This window comes from Heloderma suspectum, chromosome 1 (assembly GCF_057233095.1).
Source record: "Heloderma suspectum isolate Gila_16-S chromosome 1, 16-S_ref, whole genome shotgun sequence".
In the NCBI taxonomy this organism is placed as follows: domain Eukaryota; kingdom Metazoa; phylum Chordata; class Lepidosauria; order Squamata; family Helodermatidae; genus Heloderma; species Heloderma suspectum.
Genome location: NC_139458.1, coordinates 141,368,716 through 141,388,457, shown reverse-complemented (window position 1 = coordinate 141,388,457; position 19,742 = coordinate 141,368,716). Strand labels below are relative to the sequence as shown.

General features: G+C 46.7%; 1 protein-coding gene across 6 annotated transcripts in view; it reads right to left on the bottom strand.

Moving 5' to 3' along the window:
- Positions 1 to 733: 733 nt before the first annotated feature.
- STK11IP (serine/threonine kinase 11 interacting protein) overlaps positions 734 to 19,742 on the bottom strand; it is a 31,715-nt gene continuing 12,706 nt past the window's right edge. For 2 of the 6 annotated variants that reach the window (XM_084804698.1, XM_084804667.1), the window contains 18 exons: positions 17,196 to 17,325; positions 16,957 to 17,060; positions 16,169 to 16,258; positions 14,699 to 14,740; positions 14,193 to 14,363; positions 13,894 to 13,975; positions 13,456 to 13,797; positions 10,755 to 10,948; positions 9,147 to 9,257; positions 7,866 to 8,043; positions 6,480 to 6,917; positions 4,403 to 4,515; positions 4,160 to 4,257; positions 3,216 to 3,394; positions 2,579 to 2,663; positions 2,307 to 2,392; positions 1,964 to 2,193; positions 737 to 1,637 (listed from right to left, as the gene is read on the bottom strand). In XM_084804698.1, coding sequence (XP_084660824.1) covers positions 1,497 to 1,637; positions 1,964 to 2,193; positions 2,307 to 2,392; positions 2,579 to 2,663; positions 3,216 to 3,394; positions 4,160 to 4,257; positions 4,403 to 4,515; positions 6,480 to 6,917; positions 7,866 to 8,043; positions 9,147 to 9,257; positions 10,755 to 10,948; positions 13,456 to 13,797; positions 13,894 to 13,975; positions 14,193 to 14,363; positions 14,699 to 14,740; positions 16,169 to 16,258; positions 16,957 to 17,060; positions 17,196 to 17,274 — 2,763 coding nt within the window. In that variant the 5' untranslated portion in view covers positions 17,275 to 17,325 and the 3' untranslated portion in view covers positions 737 to 1,496. Of the gene's footprint in view, positions 1,638 to 1,963; positions 2,194 to 2,306; positions 2,393 to 2,578; positions 2,664 to 3,215; positions 3,395 to 4,159; positions 4,258 to 4,402; positions 4,516 to 6,479; positions 6,918 to 7,865; positions 8,080 to 9,146; positions 9,258 to 10,754; positions 10,949 to 13,455; positions 13,798 to 13,893; positions 13,976 to 14,192; positions 14,364 to 14,698; positions 14,741 to 16,168; positions 16,259 to 16,956; positions 17,061 to 17,195; positions 17,326 to 19,742 lie in introns of all 6 variants that reach the window. The other 4 variants (XM_084804650.1, XM_084804687.1, XM_084804677.1 and 1 more) reach the window with 3 other exon arrangements.

Below are 19,742 nucleotides of genomic sequence, written 5' to 3'. Positions count from 1 at the left end.
ATGCAACATACTGTGGTATTTCTGTGCTCGAGGGCATTCTGGAGGAACAGTTCAACTTTTGACAGGCTTCTTCCTAAACTAATCCAGGAAGAAACTCAAGTTCTCAGCTTAGCATGAACAGAAAGGGCCTGAAGTGAAAGAGGAACAAGGGGAGAGGAAATGATGGAGGTTGCATCATTCTGTACAGTTCCCTGGTCTAAGCAGCACAAAGCCACCAATGCATGGCTGCCTCTTTCATGTATCTGCCACCAAGTACAAAGGAGGCCACCAGGGGACCGCAGGCCTCAATAGCCAAGTGTGCCTGTGTAGAAACAAGTTTCTACAGGTCTCCCTTCAGTGTTAATCCAAGGGGAAGTGGGGATAACTGCCAGGCTTGCCACCATACTGTCTTTCCACTCAGCTCCCTATGGGGTCACTGGAGTACGAGGCTCAGTGCTGACTGCAAGAGCACAGACTCCCATACTTCCACTTGTACTTTGAGGTCCCATCACAGGTTAATACTAAAATGTAGTATTGTCTTTTGATGCTTGAGTAAGAGCAGCAGCACTGATTGTAAGACCTCAACCATATAGAACAGCCTTTCCGATCTTGGAGCCCTCCAGATGTGTTGGAGTACAACTCCCAGCCAGCCATGCCCCAGCCAGCCATGCTTGGAGTTGTAGTCAAACACATCTGGAGAGTGCCAGGCTGGAGAAGGCTGATATAGAAAGGTACATTATCTCAGGAAAAGCAAAATGTTAATAAAAACACTTTTATTAAACATCAAAAAATAAAAGTCTCAGTTAAAAATGATCTTTGTTTGTCCTGTCCAGGGAAGGCTATGGCTTCCAGTGACTCATACCCTGAGTGCCCAAGAATCTCTGCATCCACAGATACAAAGTGTACAAGAGTTTTTAAACCCCTGCCCCAAGTAGCCAAGACAACCCTAGGAACAGTTCTGCCAGCACAGAGATACAGATTCCAGCATATATTCCTGACCAGTCTGGAAAGCGAACCCTATATTAATAAATGAAGAAGGTCAGGATGTTTTAGGGATCTGCACTGAGAGCAAGAGCTCCCTGTATCTGAATCAGCACAGTCTAGCTCTGTACACAATCCAAATTGTCCAACCACTTTGCACGACCTACTTTAGCATCTCCAGCAGCAGCTACCCAAGAGAAAGTGACAAGTGCACATGGAATCATTGTGGACATTTTAGGATTGGCCTCGGGGCCACTCTGGACTCTCCTCCCATCCAGTAGGAAGTAACTGGAGGGTGGCTTGCCTCCTGCTCCACAGGAAGTGACCTACGCAGTCACTCTTGAGAGGCCTTGAATCTGTGCTGTCAAAACAAAGGATAGACACAAGCTATCCAGGTGCAATTCCCAGATGTTGCTGGAACTTCCAACAGCAGCAACATTCAAAATAGTGATGTGCAGCAGAGGCAAGAAAATAGTCCAAAAACTGTCCTTCCAATCCAACAAGGACAGAAACACTTTAGTCAGATTTTCCTTCATTCACTCCAGCACCTCCAGTACCGTCTTGCGGAGGGCAATTGAGAACATCTCTTCCCAGGGCACACGCAGCCACTCCACCAGCTCAGCCAGCAGGTCTGGACACTCCGTTCGCAAATGCCAAGTGCTCTCCACCTTTAGGACCTGCAGAGGGAGAGGGCAGAGTTCAAATTGATCAGGGACTGGACATACTCTGTGATAAGCCCCTGGACTATATTCAGCTTGCAGTTCTTGGCACTGCCGGTATTCATAGATCTAAGTTTTTCTGCCTGCCCAAGCAGTCCTGTACTTTCATCCAGAGACCAGGATTGTAAGCTGTTTGGACCATAGCCAAGGATATGTAGATTTACCCAAAAGGAATGAAGAGATGCAACAGTGCTCACGTTTCCCCAAAGAGCATTTGCAATCCCTTCCAATCCACTCATCCATTTTAGTGTCCCAGAAGGAAGCCTTTTTACACTGTTACTTGCCTCATCATAAAGCTGCAGCTTTACATCACAAGGGGAGAAACGGTAAAGCACAACACCACTGATGCTGCTGATTGGCTCATTTTCTTTCAGCTGGAAGCAGCTGCTGGGCTGCTTCTCAGCACCACTGTCTGAGCCAGAGGGGGGTGGGACTTTTTGCCACTGATAATCTTCTTCCACCAAGAATATGTTACTATGGGTGCTGAGCAATGTCACAGGAAAGGCAGAAGCCCCTGGGAAGACAGATGTATGGGCTGCTTATGAAACAGGAATTATACCAAATCACACCATTCTCTTATTGCAGCTGAAAAAAATAACTCCAGGAAGATCGCCCCCATCCCTATACCTTGGATGAGATATGCCAACAGATAGAAGAAGGGTCTGGCTGAGCCAGCTGCAGCTTCTCTCACGAGATCCTTGTCAATCAGTGGCCTAAGACACAGGCACAAAGGGTCAGAGTGAGACCGCAGTATATTCACCTTCAGTTGCCGCCACTTCCACCCAGCCCATTCACTTCTCTTGCATATCTTGAACCTCCCATTACATGCTGCTGTCATGCCAGCAACGACAGTAGGCTAAAATCTAATTTACACTGTAGAAAAGCAACAAACCTCTTACCATAATGGATGCTGTGGGTTCATTTCCACCACAGTGACATCTGGGATTTTTTCCCTGCTTTTGGTCGGCAGTTCCTGTGCGAGATCTGGACAGGACATTGAAGGATGCAATTATGTAACTGAGAACTTCTGTTTCAAGCTAAATTTTACAGGACTAAGGATTCAGCAAGTAAGAGACAACTACTGAGACCAGACTGCACTGTGCGAGTGAAAAGAGTCTTCCTTCACAAGGGCCTTTGGGAGAAGCCACACTCCTATGGCATGTTGGAAGGAGCTGAGTAGCCACAGCTGGCACTCCAAGACCAAGCAAGAGCTGGAAGCCACTAAACAAGAGCCACACCAAAATAGGAGGGATCTCATGCCAAGGTGACTTATATTCTATCGCTTTAGCCTCAAGTCAACAGATCTTGGAGGCCAAACACTCAGCAGAGCTGGCCCAACCACTAGCACTTGGCTGGCACCGTAACACAAGCCACCTTTAGTCAGATTGCTTTTCTTCTCTCCCTCTCTCACACGCACAGACAACTGGCCCAAAAGCTCAGATCCTCTACATGTCTTCTGAGCTCTTGACGTGCGAGTCCTCCCATCCCTAAGAAAGTGAATGTTGTGCACATGCACACAGCCCAATACCCCCTTACGTGTCAGGCACTGGAGAAAACTTCTGCAGCGGCTCTGGTTGCGAAGCAGCAGGGTATAAGAGGCACAGGGATTCACAAATGCCATATGCAAGCTCTGATGGCACAGCCCTACCTCCAGGCAGGAGAGGTCAGACAGGCAGTGACAGTCACACTTCTTCAGCCAATCTGATGGCTGTCCCCTAGCACAGATGAATGAAACAGCGTATGTCACCACATCTAAAGGTGGGGCCCACACTACCTAGCAGGATAGGGGGAGAGATCAAGAACTCAGGGTGCTTTGTCTGGCAGGGACTAGCCCTCAGAAGTAATAAGAGTGTTCTCAAGTTAGGAGTTGCTCTGTCATACTATCCTTCCCATGTATCAAGGTTGTATTTGGAGGCTCTCCTCCAGGTCTTGTGGCCATCTGACATGAGGCAGATGGTGAGCAGACTTTTCTCAGCAGTGTCACCCCATTTGTGGAATTCCCTCCCCAGAGAGACTGGCCTGGGCCAAACAATGTTATCTTTTTGCCAAGCAAAAATGTTTTTATTTGTTATATGTAATCTAAAAAATTAGCATGTGGTTTTATTTGTATATCTTTTCATAAACTGCCTTGGAAGTTCTGCTGAAGGGTGGTAAAAATAAAAAGACATAAAAAGGGGGCAGCACAGCTAAGTGGTACAACATACATTTTGCATAAAGATCATGATCCCAGGTAAGTCCCTGGCATCTCCAGATAAAGGTTCTCGGGTAGCAGATGACAGGAAAGACTTCTGCCCAAGACCCCTAGAGTGGACAATGCTGGGTAAATGGACCAGTGTCTTACATGACATAAGGTAGCATTTTGTGTGCATGTGTGTGCATGTAATTATTTTCACAGATCTCCTAGCTGTAGCATATCAAGGGCATGTCAAGACAAAAACCTGAATGCAAATGAGAACTGCCCCAAGAAAAGCACTCCTCACCTTATCTCCCCCTTAATCTCCAATACATGAAGCTGGACATCAGAAGCCACCAGGAGTGCCAGGAACTCCCCAGGCTGGCCAGTTTTTGCTACAGCTACCTAGAAAGAGTATGGCAGAATATGTGCTCTTAATCAGTCAGACACTCAGCATCCAAAAAGCACCACGATTCATGCCACAATAAATCCAAATGTGTTCCCATCAATACCTTAAATTCTCAACCCTGGGAAGAGCCACTTTTCATACCTTGAGAAAGCATTTGAACTCTTCAGCCTTCTCAAAGACTTCCATATCCAAATAAAGCTTTAGCCGATGGTCCACAGAGAAGAAGTCCTGCATATCCAATATACTGTTGCTGGCTAGGAGGGGGAAGCAGTAGAATTAATGAATGAGCAGAGCGGGGTTGGGCATCAATAGCAGCATTTAAGCCTGCAATTGGGTAGTAATTGGTGCCAATATCAACTACCGCTGACAACCCAGTCAGCCTGGGTCTATGGCAATGACAAGGTTACACCTCAACCAGGAGCAAAATGTAGAATCCTTTCCAATGTAGATCATTAAATCAATTGGCTCAGCCAGACAGGATCAAGGCTCACTGAACTACAGCAGATAGAAGATTTCCATTTTCTGTAGAACACCCTCTGCTGGAGTGTGCTTATCTTCTGACTCTGCCCAAGTCAGAGACCTATGGAAACATATGGAGCCACTGACTTCCCTTCAGAAAGAAGTTAATGGGCTGCCCAATCAGAGCGACGCCCCCCCCCCCCCCACACACACACACACTATGCAGCTATCCCATAAACTGCCTCAGGATGCCTGTTCACTCGCTCAATCACATGCCTGTCATTTCAGCAATGAAGGATGCCACAGATACATCCATATTACTGTCTTTGAATCAAGCACTAATAGCAAGCCTCCCATGAAAGCTTAGACCCCCTCTTTGGCTGGAAGTAGGGAAAAGGCACAGGTTAGAAGGTGGTGGTAGCGCAACCCCACCCATCTCCCAGGGATAACACAACATTCTCACACCATCTCTCCTTTTGTGGTGCCATGATACAGTGGAATCTTCACTTCAGCTGGAACACTAGAACAGGGTGGAGAACTCAAATGAGTCAGAGGACCAGCTTTTACATTTTTATTGATTCAAGAGGGCTGCATTGCAGCATTAACTGCAGGTGGAATTTTGTCTCATTTTAACTATGTATTCTATTTTACCCTATACTTTTAACTCCCCCTTTTAAAACTCTAAATGTACTTTCCTCTCTCTGAACTATCATCTCTGTTCCCTCCCTCTTGTTTCTCCATCTTACAGGTCCCCCTGCAGTACCCTCTCGGGTATCCCATTCCTCTTTGCTTTCCCTACACCACAGAACTCTGCATTCCACCTGTTCCCCCTTTCTGCTTCTCTATGCTCCATTTCTCTCATACACAGACACCAACACCACCCACTGATCTCTCCACTGAACTCAGCAACCGCACACAAAACATTCACTCCCCCAGCAGTTCACACACACTAAGGACGTTTCTTTCCACATATGAGACAGCAGGCCCAGATTTGTAAGCAAGTGAACTTGATAGGAGGGAACTGCTGCCAACTCTGGCTCACCAATGAGAATAGAAGTATTATATATGCATGGGTCTCAGTCTCATATTACATTTCTTAATGTACACTTGAAGTGTGGAAATTGGCCCTTGGGAAGTCTCAGACACAGGCAGGCTTTTAAGCATGGATAGATAGTTCCAACAGGCTAGAAAAATTGAAACCAACTCCATCAGGCGCCTCAATTCAGTGAGAGGAGAAGCAATACAGAAATTCTCCCACCACAGCCACTATCGACAGGTACATACGCAGGGCCACAGATATTCCTTCAGAGGAAATGGGCCAGAAACAGTCAGCATTTTGGAATTCCCTCAAGGGGCTGCAGGCCTTCTCTGAGGCAGGCCCAAGTTGAGCCAGTCTTTGCTTGGCTGCTGCCACCTCCCTTTGGCACTACCACTACACATGCAGTTATCATTAAAACTTTAGTGGCAATTTACACGTCACTCAGCAAGCCCCCTGGCTGTATTCAAAGTGGCAACTGAAAATCATTAAAAGGCACTTAAAATAACCATACAACGCCCTTCGGTACCAGTAGGTGGAGCTCTTGCTTTATTAGCTGCTGCAAAATGATCCTCTATTTATAGGAGAGGTAGACAATCTGATGGATATGCTCCATGGTTAAAATCTAGCTCTCAGTACAGGATGACTCCTCTTCGCCATCTCCACCTGCAGCTTAGCCCTCCCTATTACCTCACAGACCTGTCCATGCCAGTAGCTACTCACGGGGGCTAAGGTTCCAGTGCTCCTCATGCTCTGAGCTCAGGGACAGCTGGGAAGGGGTGGGCCCCCGGGAAGTATTATAATGATAGCTCCCCATCAGGCTCCCTGCATTGGTGTCTGTGTGGCTGAGGGAGGAACAGTGACCCTTGGAGTTCAAATCCCTCTGGCTGGCATCAGCCCCTTCATAACTGCGAGAACTGGAATGCGCCATGCTGCCGTGGTCACTGCTGAGCTCTTGAATCTGGGTACTGGAGCCAGTTCCGGTTTCAGAGCTGTTGTCTTCGCCAATATAGAACTTTCCTGTCTCCGCCTCTTGCTGGCTTTCACCAAGGCAGTCCGGAGGGAACAATGGTGTGCTGGGATGCCTCTCGCAGGGCAAGATGACCACATGGTCGCTGGAGCAGCAGGGGCAAATGATGGGCTCACTGGCAGCAGCGGTGTCTGAAGGAGGAAAGGAACAGAGCAAGCCAAGTCTGTGTGCCACAAGTTCTCATCCCAAGCAAGTCAAATGCCAGGCTCTCCTCCCACGGCCCAAGGTCTAAAGCAGCCTCAAGTCCCATGAATTACTCCACCCATTCTGCTTTTTCCTGTCAAAGCGTCCATGGCCATCCCCTTGTTCCTCTGGTCTCAAGCATTCTCGTAAACAGTTGGCTAATTATGCCACAAAGTGCTTTATAAAATCTTTTACATTAGCCTTTTACAAACAACCCTGAACAGAGAAAGGAGAAAGTTTCTCTCAATTACAAAACTCCAAAGTATCCCCCCACAAAGGAATTCACCTAAATAGCCAAGCCAATGACTAACGTCAAATAACACTCTGTCTCTCCCAAATGGAATGTAGAACAGGACAAAAATATTAATCTATTCGTAACATGACACAAACGTAACAATAGTGCACTAGAAGATCTAGTATAGTATGCAGATATAGTGGAAGACTAATCCAATCTAAAAATAGAAAGGTAGCTGAACTACTCAGCTAAACATTTCAAGGCCCCAAATCTCCTGGAGATTCAGAAAATACTGTGACAAGCAAGTCCCAATGAGAGCCTGGTCTAATAATCCATTTCAGTTTTCCTTCATTCAGGCGAAAACAGCTAGATTACAGATGTCCAACCACTGAATCGTTGACAGCGTTTTCACTAGTCCTTTTAAGACTTCATAGAGACTTAAAAGCAATCCAGTAGTTATAATCCCCATTTAAAATAAGGGAGCTGAAGCTAAGAGAGAAGTCACACACCCAAGACTGGACAGCAAGCCATGGCCTGAGAAGCTTCCCTGGAGCCAAACCCTCACTACAACACCACATAGGCCACCCCTCCCCACGTGACTCGCAGCCCCTTAGAGCTGGGCCATGCAATCAGATGCACGGTTTTAGCAAGTACCCCATACCTTGCTCAGAGAAAGCTGTAGTCTCTTTAGCAGGGCCTGGACTCTGCCACCCAAGCATCAGGCTCCCGGCAAACTCCTGCTTGCATTTCAGACACTGGAGCTTTGGGCCTCCCTCTGCCTGACTTCTGATCTTCTGCTTGTTTTTCTCCAGGGTGGGTGCCAGCACACTGAGCAAGTCCTGAAAAGACCAGCAAGACAGGGGCAGAACAGCGGGCTGCCAAGGGAAATAAGGCAAGAGCTGCCTCCCCCTTGAGGCAAGGGCAAATATTACAGATAGCACTTTAGCCACAGTAGAGTGTAGGGAGGCAGGGGACCCAGGAGTAGGCACTGTACTTCTCTCCAGGCTGATAGCAGCAGGAGATCCAGGACAGACAGAAGAAAGTATTTCTTCACCCAGTGCATAGTTGTTGCAATTGGCTGCCTCAGATGCAATGAGCACTAGCTGAGATGCCTTTAAAAGGGGGTGAAACAAATTCATGACAGAAAAGTGGCTATTAGTCACAATGTCTAATAGTCATGGTAATAGCAAATAATGATTAGTTATGATTACAGATGTACGGATTGTGTGAAATCCGTTCTGTCTGTGTTTCCAGGTTGTCAGGTGCCTTTTGTTCCATTGTCTGTCCATTGGCAAAACTGGATTTTTTTAAAGTCCCTGAATTTGCGCAAATTCCCACATGCAAAAATGAGCAAATCCCCCCCCAAAATTTGCATTTTCACATTTTGGCTATGGGGGAAATGTGCATTTTTGGGGCTGCTTTTTAAAAAGTTTGCACATTTTTCTATGACAAAATTTGCACAAGATTTCCCAAAGGTTAGAAAAAGAGTCCATGGAATCCACCCGACCAGGAAAAAGCCACAAGTCTGATTCATAAAAATTGGAACTCATTTGGTTCCATTGTGGATTTCCCTAACATCCCTGGTCATGATGGCTATTACTATTAGTCATGATGGCTATATGGGACCTTCAGGTTTAGAGGCAGAGTGCCAGTAGCTGGGGAGTAGTGGAGGTGGGTGGCCAGCTCTTGCTTTGATAGCCGCATTGTGGGCTTCCCACAGTCATCTTGTTGGCCCTGTGGGAAACAGAATGCTGGACTAGATGGGGCCTTTGAATGTATCCTGCAGGGCTGTTCTTAACTTCTCAGTGTTCAATCTGTCCCCATCTCAGAGACAGAACACTGTCTACTGCTCTCGCCCTTCTTCCCTAAAAACATGAGTAGCTAAATTCCTACATGGGCAACACACCCCATCCCTTCTGTTTCAGTGTAATCATGCACTCACCTGTACACACAGTTCAGGCTGGTCATCCAACACCACATATTGACGCTTCCTACGGTCCTTGCAGATGTAGCTGAAATGTAGTGTGAGAACAGGAAAGACACGCTCCAGGTCCTGCAAGGAAGAGGCAAAATAAGTTACAGAACCTAGTAAAAGAAGCACCATCGTCATTAGGCACCATTATGAATGTAGCTGGTCAAAGCTAAAGAAGCACCAACAAGGTCAGCAGTCACAACCACTCGCTGCTCCTAGTACATATAGTATCAGAGGAGGCAGTATGCCTCTATATACCAGTTCCTGGGGAACACAAGCGGGAGGAAGCTATTGCACTTGGGTCCAGCTTGTGGGCTTCCCCACAGAGTGCATCTGGTTGGGCACTGTGAGAACAGGATGCTAGACTAGATAGGGCTTTGGTCTGATCCAGCATGACTCTTCTTAATCCTCTGCTAAGAGCCAACCAGAAGCCTCCCTGCCAAGCTTTCCTAAATTCTGTGACCATTACAAATCATGCAGATTCAGCAATTTGCATTTTTTCTCCTCCTGCTAGCCATCTTCATATCTGTAACAACTCGCAACTTGTCTCCACCGGGGGCGGGGGGGTGTCTCAAGATGCTGAATTCTGTACCCAATGCTTGACTGTATTTGCATGGCAGAATCCAGTCAGGGATATCATGCACTGAGGTGAAAACAGGCAGCTCATCATAACCCAAGTATGCCCACCCTCAAGAAACGCTGACGGAGCAGACCCCTAGCACACAAAAACACCAACCAAACAAGCACACAGGAGACTCGCACGCATGGAGACCTTAATTATATCCCAGTGCGATGCTGCTGTGATGGGACTAGCTCTCTCCTCAGCTGGACTGGACAGACCCAAGAACTGTGGTATCCACATAGCACTAGGGAATTACATTCTTTACATGTGCTGCCAGTACTGGCACTTATACTCCTGAATAATCTGAACGCAAGTGAGCAGACTTGAGCTACTATAATATCTCAGAAACCGAAAAATAAAGTTGACACTGTGAGTCACAGGTTGCTGGGAAGCAAGGAGAAAACTGTGCCAAGGGACAGCAGCAAGGGGCAGGGAGGAAGGATTGGAGCCAGAAGGGCCTTTGCTCGGGGCCTCCACACTCCTGCAGCCACATATGCAGAAGCTGTGCAAAATGGTGCCAGCACCATCTTGAGCTCAGAACACTGCAGTGGTGATGCGGAGGAGGATTCAATGGAGGAGAAGGAGGTAGATTTGAAGCTGAAGGGTTAGAAGGGCTGGTGAGGGGGAACAGCTCTGCTTCAGGGATGAAAAATAGCTGTACTAGGGTAATGTCTTGCAGCATATATTGCAGAGTGGGAATGAAAGACTCATAACAAGGCAGAAGGCCTACTGAGAAAAAGCCTCATTTGCTGGGCACATTTGCCTGGTACCACTGAGTGCTCTGCACTGTTATGTCACCCCACAGAACCAAGTATGCATATGCACTTCATGTACCAAATCCCTATGGACTGAGCCAACCTAAAGCATTTGCCGAATGGTTAAGCAAGGATACTTAGGGCTGCATGGTGGCCAGATTACTAGAAATCCTCTCAACCATGGGAGCAACTGTAACTCACCATCCTCCTCCAATGCATCTCTGAGGTTTCTACTTTCTGAAGGCTTTGCAGTTCCAACCTGTGCAGAACCCTGGCTGCTTTCAGCTCCACCTCCATCACATGCTGGGCAGTGACCCGCAGAAAAATCCAGTCGGGTTCTGGGTCACAATCACCTTCTATCTGGCTTACCAACACTGGCTGGCAGAGGTCCACTGCTAACATAAATACAAGTATTAATCTATCTGCTTCAGCATCCAGAGTCCAAGCAACTATGAAGGACTGCAAAATACCATGTCTTTAGAGACTACTTAGACAAACTGCAGGGCTGCAAAACCCAGAACAATGTGGAAAATAAGAGACAAGTGATGGAAATCATTAACTAGAGAAGTTATGAAATTTTCAGGACATCACACTGGAATGCACTTGTCACCCCAGTATCTGCCTTTTTAAGAGAATGGCAAGAGAGCAGCAAAGGCTCCGCATAGTCTACCAAACATCTTTCCTGCTCCACAAAACAGGAAGCCAGAACAATCCCCTAGTTAATTAGTCCCTTCCTTTCCAATTAGCACACTCCTTTTAATTAGCACTTCCTAGCCCCAAAAGTGACGAGTGGGTCTATGTGCCTGCCCCTGTACCCAGAAAAATCATAATAAAAAGGGGTAAGCTCCCTTTAGTTCCCTTACCATCTCTCTGACCATCCAAGGGTGCTGTGGATTGAAGGTGCCCCTGACATGTTGCGAGTATCTTCCTCTAAGTGTTTACTGTAGGTTAGCAAGCTTTGTACCATTTTTTTTTCAAAGTAGCTACCTGCTTTCTCTTGTTCGCTTATTATATTCCATAATAAATGCTTATCTTTCCATTTGAACCTGAGATTTTGGAGTTTGTCACAAGCCCCAAAAGAGCTCCTCCAATCCACCTAGACCACTTGAGTAACATTACTGGGTTTTAAGCCAACAGAGAAGTAAAAAGGGAGAGGATGTGCTGAGGTTTGACCAGCTGGAGCCTGGGAGCCTGGGTTGGCAGTCCCCCTTATTCCCAAATAAAGGTGCTTTACAGTCAGGAGAAGTACACTTGCTCCTGACTCGGACTGACCAAGCGTATGTAGCAGCCCCCTTAAAAAAAAAAAAAAAGGAGAGAGGTGGAGGACATATTGCCAGTGGCCTGCCTTAAAGGACTGGTGCTGGAATAAGTGTGGCTCCATCATCCACACATGATGCAAGCAAAGGGATTTTCTTGGCAGAATCTCATCACACAATGTTGTCTGCAGTACTGTTGGAATTGGGATATCATTAACCAAAGCTGAAAACCCAGCTCAGTGGGTCTGCACATGCCCATCATTCTCAGCCTAATCTACCTCCCAGTGCAACTGAGAGGACATAATGTCACTAAGAATTCCTTTGAGGAAGGAATGTAATGCATCTTTCCATCAGGCTCAGAGGGAATTTAGACTCCAAATCACTGCATGAAGGGATTCATCAACACTTACGCACGATCACAGCAGGCCAGACCCTGTACACTCAAGTGTATTAAATAGAAAGCATTCAGCTGGTGTTCAATGAAAGAAAGGAAAACAGAGAGGTGGGAGTTGTCATATTTCTTTTTAGCAAGCAAATAGCTTTCCGTACCCTGATTCAGTAAGAACCAAGGTGGATTTTTGATTGGTGGGGTGGAGAGTGAGGGGGCCTCATGAAAACAAAGGATTTATCCTGTAAGAATTATCCAAAAGCCAAATAAAATCAGACAAGCGATTTAGGATCTCCTTTTCTGAAAGTGACATGCAGGCAACAGTAAGATCTTGCTAAGTTTGTGAAGGACTTGCTTAGAATGGCATACATTTTAGACTTTCCAGGAAAAAGAATTATTTCTTTAAATGGTGTGTGCTGGTCCTTCAAAGTGTACACAAATAAGTTCTGCACCACAGTACTAAGATTTTTATTCAAGACAAACTTGCATGATTTGATGTTAAGCTTCCATGTTTTCTCTTTGTGCAATTGGTGTTTAATTTTAGGTTGTTTGAGAACATATGGGATTCTGCCAGCCTGGATCAGGGAAGTAAAGGAAGTTGGGACCAAGAACATTCAGTACTTAATAGATGTACACGGGCAAGTGCTCTGGACATTGAGAGGGACATACATGCGCTTTGTGAAGCAGTACAGGACTGGAATCCCCACCTAGGCCACAATCCAACACTATCAGGGCTGCTTAAATAGAATTAAAGTGCCTTCAACTCTGCTGTATTTGAGACTGCAACAGGAACCATCTACAAATCTTTAGATTTATCCTCAACGAGCACTAACTTTTACACGGAATCTGATGGACATGATTTCATGAGGAAGTTCCCAGAATGTGCATGAAAGCGTCATACAAGCTGTTCCATGCAGGCCGATCGGTGAGCTGCCTATACTGGACAACAGTGGTTTTGGAGGCTCACAGAGCCTAACTCCTTCAGGAGAAGGACTTTTGTGGTGGACTCATAGCTCAAGCCCTCAAAGACTGAAATGGTTTACCCAGGGACAGGACTCAACATGTTTGCAGGCAAAGGGTGAAGACATGACAGAAATAAGCCAAGGGCAAGATAAAGCTAGGAATACTACAGATAGCTTGCACAATGGTCCCCAGGTAGAACCATCTTTGAGAACCCAGTGCTACCCCTATATAGAGTCTAAATGCCCACAGCCTCTCACTTATCCATAGAAACGGATACCAGCCTTGCGCCATTTACCTTCCAGTTTTTCCTCCTGATCATTATCATCTTTAGCTGCCTCCAGCCCTTCTGTTTCCACTATTGCCCCGAGACCTTCCACCACAACTTCAGCTGGCAGTAGTTCCAGTTTTTTCCCCTCTGTGGCATCAAGAATCTTCTGCTCCGGCACTGTGCTCTTGCTTTGGTCAGAAGCCCCACCTGAGCTGCTTAGGGATTCTACTGTGGGGCTGCCAGAGGGGATGATGGGCCCTGCCTGTCCATCTTCTTCCAGGTGTCGCCTGTACTGGAGCCAATGTGCACCAAAGCGATCCCGGAAACTGTCCATGCGCTCCATCTCTGCCTGGTGCTGTTGAACTATACCTTGGGAAGACAAAAACACACACCAAAAAAAAATTGCAAACACTTTCAACGCACACCCAATCCCAGGTAACAGTTCCACTGTAATTTAAGTCTTACCCGCTGAGAGGGGTAGCGTTCTGTACTCGTGTTCTGTATCGCTGGGCTCTGAAATGCTGGCCCTGCGCACTTTAACCTTCCCCTGAAGCAGAGACAAGTTGTAAGTAAAGGCTGGAAATGGCTCTCTCAGGTTCTTCAGTGATAGCTTAACACTATCATAACACTATCATAATTGCTTCACACCTTTGGAAAGAAGGCCTTTTTAGAAGTGTGAGGGATTCTAGTCTAATGTAAGGTTTTCAGCAGAAACAGCAACACATTTAAGGGTTTTCTCTGCAATCTTCCCCCATCCCCACCACCTTAGTTCTCTTTCGAGGGGGGAGTCTGGCAGATTTGCTCTCTCCAGGGGACTGGCTGTCACTTTGGTCTGCAGCACAAGAACTTTCCAGGGCACTGCGGTCTGTCAGGGTCTTTTCCGAGGCTGGTGTGCAGAGTGCTTGGGCAACAGCTTGATCCAGTTTTGAGTGGTGCTGAAAGACACAATTATCCCTAAAATGGTAACGCAGCACATTTGAGGGCTTCTCTCCCCGGACCCCAAACTCTCCTTTTGGAAATGTGGCTAGCCAGTGCCATTTTAGTAATTCTCTTTGCTAATACAAATCCATCTCTTGAAGACAGACATCAAGCTAGACAGACATTTTCCTGAGCGAACAGGTGTACGATTGGCTTCCTGTTATTTTGGAAAGTCCAAGATACACCACAGGACACCCAGGATGAGAATTTTTCCAGCAGGAAGAGGTTCTACACCCATCTTTTCTTCCCACCACAACCCCTGGAAAATGGTACTTAAATACACCCTACTCACCCGCAGATCAGAGGCAGATAGTGGCTCTTCATCAAGATGGAACTGGTATTAGAACAAAGCATAATCAGTAGGACACCAGCACCCCCATCTCCTTGTCACTCAAGTAAACCCATCAGAAAGACTGTTTTCCGCAGGTGGATACAGAATTCTCAGCCTTATTCTGGCTGTCTTCACCTAAAGAGTGGGTGAAGTCAGACATGGGAAACCAAGTTCTTGTTTTGGCAAATCAATACAATCTTTTTCTACTCTGGTGAGAGACTCTGGCAAGCACAGCGCAACAGTCAACATGGGAACAGAGGACTGTTAACTGCTTACACATCACCATGCTGTAGTCAAGGAATGTAATCCTAGTTCATCAGCACTGTGTGCGCAAAATAAAACTGTGCCAGCCAGATAGCTCTATATTCAGGGAAGAAGGTAGGTGGCCCTCAGTCACAGAAAACACACATACATATATATGTACAATCCTAGTGGGGAAAAAAACAAGCCTTGGGAACTGGGTGCTCTAAGACATAATGAAAACATGATTCAGGTTTGCAGAGAGAGCACTATATATTAATTAGACATAACATGTCTCTAAATCTCCTTCAGCAAATAGGATTAAGTTGGCACAAGGTTGTTTTTTCCTCCCTATCTGAACCCCAGCACCAGCCAGTATTCACCACAATGGGTAGCAAAGTACATATTTGGAAACTGACAGTTCTAGCCTTAGTAGACCTGGACATCCAGCTAGTAATTTGTTTAGAGGTAGAATACATGCTTTGCCTGCTGAAAGTCCCAGCTTCAATCGCTGCCATTTCCAGTTAAAAAGATCAGGTAGTGGGAAATATGTCCGCTTGTCAGGGACCCAGTGAGCTGCTATCAGTCACAGCAGACAATACCAGACTAGATGAACAAACAGTCCGACCTGGTTTGAAGTAGTTTCCCATGTTCCTAAATCTTTATTTTGAGATGTGGGGAGAATCTATATAGCCCTGTTAAGACAGGGTAAGGCAAGATATAAAAGTAACAAATAAATGGGGTCATAAAAATCTTGAACTCTCGCCATCATGTGTTCACTAACCGAATCTGCTGTTGTGCTCTCTTCCTTGCCCCGGGTCTGGAGAGGAGGAGATGGCTGTTCCTGGTACAACTGCCAAGTGTTTGACACAACTGAAATTACGATGCTTCAGTATGGCGGAAACACAAAGTCCTACTTTCTTTTATGAGACTGTGTAGCAAATGAGAAGCTATGGAGGTTGACAGCAAGTAGTCCATCCCCCAAATCCATGGGGCAGGAGAAGAACATTTTGCAAAAGTTTGGGGGCAACCTCTTTTGGCATGTAATAACCCACTGCTGTGTAAACACAGGGTTTGCTTCCAATTTGTAAGTATTTAAATTGAGTACAGTTGGACAGCTTTGGCTCTTGGGGGTTATGCTTCTTTGTATCAGAGTTGTGATAAACTGCAGCACGCACTGTATATACTCACATTGGAGGAAATGGTTCTAGGAGACAAATGCATTATGGTAGCAGGCCGGTGGTTCTGATGGAACCATAAGGGATTCCCCTTCAGGTTCAGCTGAGGGGAGAAAAATGCCCATATTTCAGTAACTAAACAGCACTACAAACTGCCAGAAGCTTGCCTATCTTGTTGGCTTTTTCCAGCACCCCAACAATATTGTTGTTGTTGTTCAGTCGTGTCCGACTCTTTGTGACCCCATGGACCATAGTTGCTCTGTAAATGTTTTAGTTATCTTTCCTACCTTCCTCCAAAGAGCCTAGGGTAGCAATTCATGATTCATCCCCACCCTTTTTATCTTCACAACATTCCTGTGAGGTAGGTTAGGCCAAAAGATGGTGACTGGCCCAAAGTCACCAAGTGAGCTTCATGGCTAAATGGGGATTTGGAGTCAGGTATCCCTAGGCCTAATCCAGCACTCTAACCACTACATTATGTTGGCTTTCAGCACAATTCTCTCCAATCTGACAGTGAATCCATTGCCATTTGGGGTGCCATACGTAGTGCAGCTGCAATAGTCATATTGACCCCTTTCTCCAGACTCCTTAGAGCAGGCTTCCCCAAACTGGGGCCTTCCGGCTGTTTTAGGACTACAATTCCCAGGATTCCTGACCAATGGCCATGCTGATGGGAGCTGAAATCCAAAACATTTGGAGGGCACCTGTTTGGGGAAGACTGCCTTAGAGTGTTCAGTCTTAAACAGACCTTGTCTTACCCAACTGCCCTCCCCCAAACCCCTAATCAGATTGCTAACTCACTCTTCTCATGTTGTTCAGCAAGGACAGCGGTGCCAACAGTGTGTGCTCCAGCAGCAAGTTATAAGCGACATCCAAATGCTGAAGGCTGGGTAGCTGTTCCACACCTGTAGAAAAGGAAGCAGAATAAGGTCAGAAGAGAAGGGATTCTCCCCTGTCCGTGCCTCCCATTCCAATACAGTCTGACACTGGATCATGCTGTTTTTCCAGACTACCCCTCATATGTGCCACTACAGTCTTACCGTTAATGCTATCAAGCTGGTTATACCGGAGGATCAGGGTCACCAATTTAGCCTGGCTGTGTAGCCCAAGATCTGGCATCTTAGGCAGGAAGTTATAGGCCACGTTTAAGTATTCCAGCTCGGTCAGCACCTGGATAAAGAAGATGACAAACTTCAACATTGCTCATTCATATTATTCTTTCTGTGATTCCTACACTTACCCTTAAAGGCACCCCTTCCCCCAGGTACTGCAGCAAAGAGCAGAACCCAGAACACCCCTATCGTCAGGCTCACAATAGTCCAAAGATCAGTTCTTGCCAGAGAGCTTATCTTAAAATGTTCAGAGAATCTGCCAGTGCTGCACATGACCTAAACTCTGTCCTTGCCCAGACAAACACATGACAGCCACATGAGGCCTTTGGCAGTAAGAGTGGCAGCAACATCACAGCAAGAGGAAGCCAGCACCCAAGGAGGACTAGCGGTTCTCCCAACAGAGGCACAGCTTCCCACCTGAAAAGCATTTACTGTAATTGCTCATTTGGCCATATACAATTTGCATTTTTATACTGATCCTGCCTTCAGTTCCTGGCAGAAAGGCAGGATACAGGTTTTAAACACAAACAAACGCATTAGGGGGCAGAAGCACTTGAATTAGAAGACATCTACTCCAGCCCCTGCAGTGAGGAAGGAACAGCCCGTTCATGATTAATCAGATGTTAGGGTTAGTGCGGAAAAAAGAAGGGAGTGTTGCACAGGGCTAGAGGTAGCTACTGAGGGAAATTTTACATCTAAAATAATAAAAGAGGATATGCGTCTGTCCCCACTGTAGAGCCAAGACTGCAAAGCCTAGACACCTGAAACTAAGGGGAACCTAGGGGTGTATACCTTGGGGTTAATTTTGTTTTTAAAACACATTAAGGGAGCAATCCTATGGCCACTAGACACTGTCTAGAGGGCCATAAGATATGCTCATTTCCGGGAACCGACTTCAGAGCCCGTGCGCCGAGCTCGGTTCCCGGAAAACTGACCACCCCCCTCATCCACGCTGCCTCCGAGGCAGCACGGAGAAGCCCCATCCTCCGCGCTCACAAGAGGAGTGCAGAGCAACTGAAAAGGGGTGGGGCTGGGGGTGTGGCAGGGCGGGGACAGCGGAGCTGCGTGTACAAGACATCCAATGTATCGTATGGCAGCTTCCTCTCCTGGTCAGCCCCCCTGCCACTAGACAGCCGAAAACGTCTGTCTAGCAAAAAACAGCAAGGCAGGAGAGGCGCAGAGGGAACAATTCCCCTGTGCCTCTCCTGCCCCGCTTTGGATAGGCGGTTGCCTCCGAGATCCTATCTAGTTAGGATTGCGCCCTAAATTAATGTAAATGTGTTACTGTGGTTGAAGCCTTCAGTATTATCTTCAGCCACTAGGGGCAGACTTCCCCAACCAGCCCACAGCTTTGTGGCCAATACAGTTTGAAGTCAGGGGGGAGTAGTCTGAGGGACAGTTATATGGCAGTGCCCTCTGACCCTGCTGTGGGGCAGCCCCCTCAGGGAAATGGACAGACCCCTCCCTTAAGGAGCTACAGGGGTGTATCTGGCCGGCTTCACTCAGACAGGGCAGGCACAATGTGACCAGCTCTGACAGCTGTGTAGGTTTGCTTGAAAACTTCACTCTATCAGAATTATCTGTATCCACTGTATCTGCTTGCTCCCCTCTGCTGTGGGGCAGCCCGCCCCCCCCTCCCCCCGGCCATGGAGTGGGAAGACATCTCCCTCAGGGGGCTTTAGGGGTGCATCATGGCAGGGGCTATGCCTAGGAATGCCAACAGGTATGGCTTCACCCAGACAGGGCAGGTGTAAGTTTGCTTGTAGCCTTCGCTGTTTCAGCATAAGGGCTATTCCCACCCATGCAAAGCTGGGTCTGTTGACAAGTAATATATAAGTACAGCAAGCTAAGTTTAAATATATCCCACATGACAGGAAGGCAAGTTCCCTCTCAGGTTCACAAGCAAGCCTGAACACAGCAAAAAACAAAAACAAAAAGACCTTTACCTGCTCAAGTATGTCATTTAAGTAAACTCCAACTATGAAAGGCAATCTCTAATCCCCCTTTCCCTGCCCACCACACCCACAGGTCCCTCATGTGTTACCAAGAGCCAGCCCAGCACAGGAAGCTGCGCAAAAGAAATAGCTACCCATCAGCCACAGGGAAAAAGGTGAGCAAAGGTGGGGTGGCAGGGGAGTTGGGGACAGGGAGACAGTTCATTAATTATGAAGCCCTAAGCCCAACATATAAAAAAGAATAATTATCCCAGCTATGAGCCTTTCTGAAGCCACAAGGACATGCCTTAGTTAGGGTCCTTTAATACACAGCATGCAGTTACACAGTTCTTTTCCACTGCAGATCCCACCCTGTGGAACCAGCTGTCCCCCAATATTTGCCTCCTATTACTGACTTTTATGAAGTGCTGTAAAATGTTATTTAAGAAGGCATTTGGAACTTATCATTAGAAGACTGCATGCATTAAAAAAGAATTAATGCATTAAGTTTATTGTAAGCCACTTCGTGTTTATATAAAAT